Genomic DNA, 9,159 nt, shown 5'->3' with positions numbered 1-9,159 from the left:
GATTGACTTGTCATTTCAATAGGCATAGGCTACAGACTAATATCTGGGTTTATGATTGTAATTAAAGTTTGCCATGGTTTGCTTAGATAGATGTAGGTTGCCTATAGCATAGCTCCTGATAGGCCTACATCTTAATTCAGATAGTCTACAGTAGCCAGTGGTGGAAAAAGTACCCAATTGTCATACTTGAATAAAAGTAAAGATACCTTAATAGAAAATGCCTCAAGTAAAAGTGAAAGTCACCCAGTAAAATCCTACTTTAGTAAAACGTTTTAAATATACTTAATTATCAAAAGTAAATGTAATTGCTAAAATATACTTAAGTATCAAAAGAAGAAGGATAAATCATTTCAAATTCCTTATATTAAGCAAACCAGACAGCACAATTTTCTTGTTTTTTAAATGTACAGATAGCCAGGGGCACACTCCAACACATAATTTACAATTAAAGCATTTGTGTTTAGTCAGTCCCCAGATCAGATGCAGTATTGATAAGCAGGGATTTTCTCTTTAAGTGTGTGAATTAGACCATTTTCTTGTCCTGCTAAGCATTCAAAATGTAACGAGTACTTTTGGGTGTCAGGGAATGGTATAAAGTACATTATTTACTTCAGGAATGTAGTGAAGTAAATGTAAAAGTCATCAAAAATATAAATAGTAAAGTACAGATACTAAAAAAAAAAACGACTGAAGTAGTACTTTAAAGTATTTTTACTTAAGTACTTTACACCACTGACAGTAGCCTAGGCAAAATGTAGGCACGATGTCTGTGCCACCAGAGACTCAGGGTTCGCGCCCAGGCTCTGACGTAACCGGCCGCGACCGGGAGGTCCGTGGGGCGACGCACAATTGGCCTAGAGTCGTCCAGGTTAGGGAGGGCTTGGCTGGTAGGGATATCCTTGTCTCATCGCGCACCAGCGACTCCTGTGGCGGGCCGGGCGCAGTGCGCGCTAACCAAGGTTGCCAGGTGCACGGTGTTTCCTCCGACACATTGGTGCGGCTGGCTTCCGGGTTGGAGCGCGCTGTGTTATAAGAAGCAGTGCGGCTTGGTTGGGTTGTGTATCGGAGGACACATGACTTTCAACCTTCGTCTCTCCCGAGCCCGTACGGGAGTTGTAGCGATGAGACAAGACAGTAGCTACTAAACAATTGGATACCACGAAATTGGGGAGAAAAAGGGGTAAAATTCAACAACAACAAAATTGTAGGCACGATGTAAACTGAATAGCTGTAACATGAATAGTTTGGCGATTCCGAGGTAAGAAGTGTTTATGTTTCCCAATAGCCTGCTGGAAAAGGCTACTGAAGATGGGACTGTAATTTCAGTCACTGAATGAAATATGAATAATATCTACAGTGGGGCAAAAAAGTATTTAGTCAGCCACCAATTGTGCAGTTTCTCCCACTTAAAAAGATGAGAGAGACCTGTAATTTTCATCATAGGTACACTTCAACTATGACAGACAAAATGAGAAAAAAAATCCAGAAAATCAAATTGTAGGATTTTTAATGAATTTATTTGCAAATTATGGTGGAAAATAAGTATTTGGTCAATAACAAAAGTTTATCTCAATACTTTGTTATATACCCTTTTTTGGCAATGACAGAGGTCAAACGTTTTCTGTAAATCTTCACAAGGTTTTCACACACTGTAGCTGGTATTTTGGCCCATTCCTCCATGCAGACCTCCTCTAGAGCAGTAATGTTTTGGGGCTTTTGCTGGGAAACACGGACTTTCAACTCCCTCCAAAGATTTTCTATGGGGTTGAGATCTGGAGACTGGCTAGGCCACTCCAGGACCTTGAAATGCTTCTTACGAAGCCACTCCTTCGTTGCCCGGGCGGTGTGTTTGGGATCACAGGTGTGCCTTGTTAAAAGGTCATTTGTGGAATTTCTATCCTTAATACGTTTTAGTCAATCCATTGTGTTGTGACAAGGTAGGGGGGTACACAGAAGATAACCCTAATTTGGTAAAAGACTAAGTCCATGTTATGGCAAGAACAGCTCAAAAAAGCATAGAAAAACGACTGCCCGTCATTGGGCTCCCAAGTGTAGCAGCGGTCTAAGGCACTGCATCTCAGTGCTTGAGGTGTCACTACAGACCCTGGTTCGATTCCAGGCTGTATCACAACCGGCCATAATTGGGAGTCCCATAGGTCGGTGCACAATTGGTCCAGCGTCGTCTGGGTTAGGGTTTGACCGGGGTAGGCTATCATTGTAAATAAGAATTTGTTCTTAACTGACTTGCCTAGTTAAATAAAGGTAAAATACTTTAAGACATGGTCAGTCAATGTGAAAAATGTCAAGAAACTTTGAAACTTTCTTCAAGTTCAGTCGCAAAAACCATCAAGCGCTATGATGAAACTGGCTCTCATGAGGACCGCCACAGGAAAGGAAGACCCAGAGTTATCTCTGCTGTAGAGGATAACATGATTAGAGTTACCAGCCCAAGAAATTGCAGCCCAAATAAATGCTTCACAGAGTTCAAGTAACAGACACATCTCAACATTAACTGTTCAGAGGAGACTGCGTGAATCAGGCCTTCATGGTCAAATTTCTGCAAAGAAACCACTACTAAAGGACACCAATAATAAGAAGACTTGCTTGGGCCAAGAAACAAGCAATGGACATTAGACTGGTGGAAATCTGTCCTTTGGTCTGATGAGTCTAAATTTGGCCGTGTTGTTGTGAGATGCTGAGTAGGTGAACAAATTATCTCCGCATGTGTGGTTCTCACCGTGAAGCATGGAGGAGGTGTGATGGTGCTTTTCTGGTGACACTGTGATGTATTTAGAATTCAAGGCACACTTAACCAGCATGGCTACCACAGCTGTGTAAGGGCTGCATAAGGGCTATTTGACCAAGAAGGAGAGTGATGGAGTGCTGCATCAGATGACCTGGCCTCCCCAATCACCCAATCGAGATGGTTTGGGATGAGTTGGACTGCAGAGTGAAGGATAAGCAGCCAACAAGTGCTCAGCATTTGTGGGAACTCCTTCAAGACTGTTGGGAAAGCATTCCTCATGAAGCTGGTTGAGAAACTGCCAAGTGTGCAAAGCTGTCATCAAGACAAAGGGTGGTTACTTTGAAGAATCTAAAATACACTGCTCAAAAAAATAAAGGGAACACTTAAACAACACAATGTAAGTCAATCACACTTCTGTGAAATCAAACTGTCCACTTAGGAAGCAACACTGATTGACAATAAATTCCACATGCTGTTGTGCAAATGGAATAGACAACAGGTGGAAATTATAGGCAATTAGCAAGACACCCCCAATAAAGGAGTGGTTCTGCAGGTGGTGACCACAGACCACCTCTCAGTTCCTATGCTTCCTGGTTGATGTTTTGGTCACTTTTGAATGCTGTCGGTGCTTTCACTCTAGTGGTAGCATGAGACAGAGTCTACAACCCACACAAGTTGCTCAGGTAGTGCAGCTCATCCAGGATGGCACATCAATGCGAGCTGTGGCAAGAAGGTTTGCTGTGTCTGTCAGCGTAGTGTCCAGAGCATGGAGGCGCTACCAGGAGACAGGCCAGTACATCAGGAGACGTGGCGGAGGCCGTAGGAGGGCAACAACCCAGCAGCAGGACCGCTACCTCCGCCTTTGTGCAAGGAGGAGCAGGAGGAGCACTGCCAGAGCCTTGCAAAATGACCTCCAGCAGGCCACAAATGTGCATGTCTACTCAAACGGTCAGAAACAGACTCCATGAGGGTGGTATGAGGGCCCGACGTCCACAGGTGAGGGTTGTGCTTACAGCCCAACACCGTGCAGGACGTTTGGCATTTGCCAGAGAACACCAAGATTGGCAAATTCGCCACTGGCGCCCTGTCCTCTTCACAGATGAAAGCAGGTTCACACTGAGCACGTGACAGTCTGGAGACGCCGTGGAGAACGTTCTGCTGCCTGCAACATCCTCCAGCATGACCGGTTTGGCGGTGGGTCAGTCATGGTGTGGGGTGGCATTTCTTTGGGGGGCCGCACAGCCCTCCATGTGCTCGCCAGAGGTAGCCTGACTGCCATTAGGTACCGAGATGAGATCCTCAGACCACTTGTGAGACCATATGCTGGTGCGGTTGGCCCTGGGTTCCTCCTAATGCAAGATAATGCTAGACCTCATGTGGCTGGAGTGTGTCAGCAGTTCCTGCAAGAGGAAGGCATTGATGCTATGGACTGGCCCGCCCGTTCCCCAGACCTGAATCCAATTGAGCACATCTGGGACATCATGTCTCGCTCCATCCACCAACGCCATGTTGCACCACAGACTGTCCAGGAGTTGGCGTATGCTTTAGTCCAGGAGATCCCTCAGGAGACCATCCGCCACCTCATTAGGAGCATGCCCAGGCGTTGTAGGGAGGTCATATAGGCATGTGGAGGCCACACACACTACTGAGCCTCATTTTGACTTGTTTTAAGGACATTACATCAAAGTTGGATCAGCCTGTAGTGTGGTTTTCCACTTTAATTTAGAGTGTGACTCCAAATCCAGGCCTCCATGGGTTGATAAATTTGATTTCCATTGATAATTTGTGTGTGATTTTGTTGTCAGCACATTCAACTATGTAAAGAAAAAAAGTATTTAATAAGAATATTTCATTCATTCAGATCTAGGATGTGTTATTTTAGTGTTCCATTTATTTTGAGCAGTGTATATTTTTATTTGTTTAACACTTCTTTTGGTTGCTACATGATTCAATATGTGTTATTTAACATTTTTTATGTCTTCACTATTATTCTACATTGTAGAATATAGTAAAAAATAAAGAAAACCTTTGAATGAGTAGTGTCCAAACTTCTAACTGGTACAGTATATGAAATTAATATGCTTGTTAACTGCCCGTTTTGTTGACAAACAATCTGATTACTAATCTGATTACTGTTACCGTTAATCTAATGTTCTAACAACTGCTCGGCAATTACGATAGAGCTTTGATTACTTCTGAAATTAAACATGTCTATTAATAATTGCATAATAACACAAGGCTACAACCATAGTCTATAACTTCAGTTTATGTATGAAATTGGTTTGCCAGCTCCAGGTAGGCTGCAAAACTGGCACAAATTGATTTGCAGTGATTTAACATATGGAATATAAATTAAATAGGCTACTTGATGGCCAACAGAGGCAAATGTATCATTCTCCATATTTAATGTCAGTTTCATTGAAGACTTTCCCCGTAAAATGAACCACGGGAGGTCTCAGGGGCTGCCCGAGTGGAAATGTGGAATGGAACTACCTAAGAACTGAGCATGCATAAAACACTTCGCTTGATTGCTCAAATAAAACTAAGTCAACATTAGAATGCAGTCTCCGAGCGAACAGCCCGCCTCGCTGTCTTACAAATCAACAGGTCACAGTGAATTACATTTTTTAAAGAGAAATGGATAAAGTAATCCTTCTCACCCCCCCCCCCCCCCCCCCCCCTTAAAAGACCTAGAGGCACTATTGTAAAGTGGCTGTTCCACTGGATGTCATAAGGTGAAAGCACCAATTTGTAAGTCGCTCTGGATAAGAGCGTCTGCTAAATGACGTAAATGTAAATGTAAATGTAGAAATGCCATGGCAATTCAATGGCGGCCGCGGTGCAATTTAGTAGTCCAAAAACCCGCGACCAATACATTTTCACCAGCGAAATTGTTATCAGAATTTAGCTAGAAAATAGCGAGCATGGCAACCCTGAGAGCAATGGTCAACGTGCACCAGATATTTCACTGGATGTCTAAATGTGAAGCATCCGCTTGACCCAGTGACCGGCAGTGGAAAAAGAGATTTTGGTCGAGATTCTGCTGATTTTATCGATTAAAAATGTGGATCTCAAGTAGTTCTGTTCCCAAAACTAAAATATGTTACGAACAGAGTGGACTAAATTTTGTAGTCCTTACCTTTTTTTAAATTCGCGTTGATTAGAAGTGCAAAGGAGAATTCAGGTATTGCACATGCGTACTTCAGACAAGGCGTTACCTAACGGGAATATGCAAACGTATGCTAGAACGTTCCAATAGGATCGCGCTAGCTCATGCTTGGACCTGCCCACTTCTGCTTGTTCTGCCCAATATGACTATGACTCACGGGCTGTGATCTTGTTTTCGTTAACATTAGCCAATCTTTTTAAACTACCGTGCACGATATGGTTCATTGTGCCAATAAATCAGCACAATCAAATGTTTAGATTTTTCAAATTGGCTGTGTAAGCTAAAATTGGGATCATGTATACGCTAATGATCATACAAATAAATAGAGTAACAGAGCAATATACAATACAGCCGACTTAGCAAAACGAGTTTGTATTAAGTGCATGGGTGCTGCCATCTTCAAGCACCTCTTGTAAACACATTTAAAAATGAAAAACCTGAGCATCCCAAACAAAATCCAATGAGTGCAAAGTTTAACCATACAACTCTATGCACAAGGACTACTTTGAATTTCCATAGAACATTTTACAACAACCTTTACTTGAACAGTGCAGATGCAAAGATTGGTAACAGAATGATCAGAGGCAAATGTATGGCTTTTGTTTGACAGTGAAAAATCCTGTCACACTTACTGTGGAATTGCCCTTATTCCGGTCATTAGCCTTTCACTGAATGCATTGTTTTAATTTTGTGACCAATGTAATGTGACAAAGAAAACTTTACCTCAAGATGACAAGACGTGAAACTGCCTCATTCTTTAAAATAAGTGTTACTTTTGATATCAAATTATGTTATGGTATGCAACCCAGCTCTGTTCCAACTTATTTGTGTCCAATAAAAATACATGTTAATGTTCTGACTCCATTAAATTAGCATATTTAATATACAGTATTTCAGATATTCTGCTCCCAAGGTGCTATACAAATGTAACACTTCTGATGTACAATTAAATCACTTTTATTTTCACATAAAACTGACAGTAACCCTTAGGATAGTACACCACATTAACCCATGGGCTTTGGAGGTGGTCTTGGGGCACCACCCTAGAAGGGAGAAAATAAAAATAATATTTAGTCAAAATATTCATAACATGCTTTCATAATATACTTTCACTTTGTCTACCATCTTAACTTCCTGTCCCAAAAAGAGCTTTAGGATCCAGACTAAGTGAATTGGGCAAGATTCAGCTCATGCTTCCAAGTTTATAGATCAATGAGTTTAGTTTGTCAATTGACTAACTAGCTCAGGTCAATTTAACTTGACATTCTTAGGCTACATGGCTTTTGAATGTAAAAGCCCACCAAACACGCCCTTCCATCACATCCCACGCAGTACTTCCAGTAGTTTAATTAAGGGAGGTGCACTGTTGAGGCCGTTTACTCCTTTTAGTTCTTAGTTAAGGGTCTATAACTTACACTGGGCCTGAAGCGAGGTGGTGGTGTGCGGTCCTTCCTGGCCTCGGTGGAGCGATTCCTCACCACCTTGCTGTGGATGGCACAGCTCACACAGTAGTGCAGCTTCACATACAGCTTGGGCAGCACATATGCTAGAGGGGAGACAACAATAAGGGCAAGGTCAGATCAATGGCACCTCACAGCTGGGCCAGAATATTGATACTACATTTCATTTATTAAATGTTTTATTTATTTAACTGTAATCAACTGTAGTCTAGGTCATTCAATACAGCCACATGTGTACAGTGAAAAATATACAAAAGCACTTGCCTGATACTTTCACATTTCCCCCAGCATAATCATCCCAATGCACCAGATACATGCAAGTACATTTGCCAACACAAAAACGTAGATATTTGTATGTTTGACAACATCATTCAGCAGCTACTCACAGTCAAACACGCTGGCCTCTGTGATGTCCCTCACCGCAGCAGCCTCGACAATGTTCCTGATGACAAACTTCTTGATGGCCTTGTCCTTAGGCACACACCGGGCACAGTTAGTGCAGCGGATGGGCTGGACATGTCCACGACCCTTCTTGGCACGGCCGTTATTCCTTCTCTTCTTAGTCTGGAGAGAGGTGGATGAGATGTCCAGTTATTTTAATGGTGGCTACGGAAACCAATGTGTGCGCCTGCAACACGACTTGACAACTTTACCCACAGAACGTTCCTGAACAGAATCATGTCACGTACGTTCCCCACAGATCTTATCTAACTTACAATACTTGGGGAAATGTGTTTAACATCAACACCCGCATACATAGATACTTGTTTCCCTATTCATCTGCGCCACATAATTCTGACAACGAACGTACTCAGAAGCCTATTTGCTCATTGGGAAAAACGGGTACTTGGTAGGCTTAGTTAAGGTAAACGGCTAGTTAGTTTCCTACACTCTTGTTAATAACGTTATCGAGTACTTCTAACGGCTCTGAGGACGGACTATGCGCCTAATTACTATAACAGTTTAGCTCCATGATGTTCAACAAACGACCCATAACAGGTTATCAAGCACACATACGATAACGCGTGCTTGTTGTGGCCAGTTAGCGAACCATATTTACAACTAATATACCAAATATAAACACTTTTCGTACCCAAATTATGAAGAAAGGACTACATATGATTATTTTCTACAAATAAATGACCAATTCGGCGGTGTATTTTGGTGTGTATTTTCAAACTCAACATGCTGGGCCTGTAGAAGAATCAGACGCGCTCTTACCATCGTGGCATGGAAGGCTGGAAAGAGAACGAGACGGAAGTGGGAAGAAAATTCATGCGTCTTTTCCGTCCGACGGGAGAGCAGTGCGCATGTGCAGACCCCATGTGCGTTTTGTGTGGACGTTCGCTAGATGTCGGCATTGACTGGTTTATGAGCTGGTACAGCAGAGGGGGAGGCAGGGCTTCCCAAACTCGTTCCTCGGGACCCCAAGGGGTGTACGTTTTGGTTTTTGCCCAAGCACTACACAGCTGATTCAAATAATCAACTAATTATCAAGCTTTGAAAGTAGTGGTATCTGTTAATTGTAAGGGTGCCCATGGGGCTGGGTAGGTTGAGGTTTCCAGGGTTAGAGTAGTGCAGAAGTTGTCATATGCTGAGGCAGTGAAGAAAGTAGAGGAAGATGGGTCAAGGGGGAGGGATCCTCAGAGGAGTGGTGTGAGTAGTAGATCTGTACCAGCACAGAGGGATAAACCAACAAGTGATATATGTTTCAGTAAGACTGGATTTTTGGCATTTATAGTCATGTTTATCAACTGTACTGCAGGGATGGAATGTAAGTCACA

At 42.6% G+C, this 9,159-nt stretch overlaps 1 protein-coding gene across 1 annotated transcript; it reads right to left on the bottom strand.

The window, feature by feature from the left end:
* Positions 1–6,856: 6,856 nt before the first annotated feature.
* On the bottom strand, positions 6,857–8,676 carry rps26 (ribosomal protein S26). The gene is made up of 4 exons (XM_029622658.2): positions 8,597–8,676; positions 7,762–7,939; positions 7,331–7,461; positions 6,857–6,958 (listed from the first exon to the last, which is right to left on the bottom strand). The coding sequence occupies exons 1-4, from the start codon at positions 8,597–8,599 to the stop codon at positions 6,920–6,922; spliced, it is 351 nt and encodes a 116-aa protein (XP_029478518.1). The 5' UTR covers positions 8,600–8,676; the 3' UTR covers positions 6,857–6,919.
* Between the last annotated feature and the right edge of the window lie 483 nt (positions 8,677–9,159).

The sequence above is a fragment of the Oncorhynchus nerka genome, linkage group LG20, assembly GCF_034236695.1.
Source record: "Oncorhynchus nerka isolate Pitt River linkage group LG20, Oner_Uvic_2.0, whole genome shotgun sequence".
Taxonomy (NCBI): Eukaryota; Metazoa; Chordata; class Actinopteri; order Salmoniformes; family Salmonidae; genus Oncorhynchus; species Oncorhynchus nerka.
The sequence above is the reverse complement of the archived record's forward strand: the minus strand, read 5'-3'. Positions and strand labels throughout refer to the sequence as shown.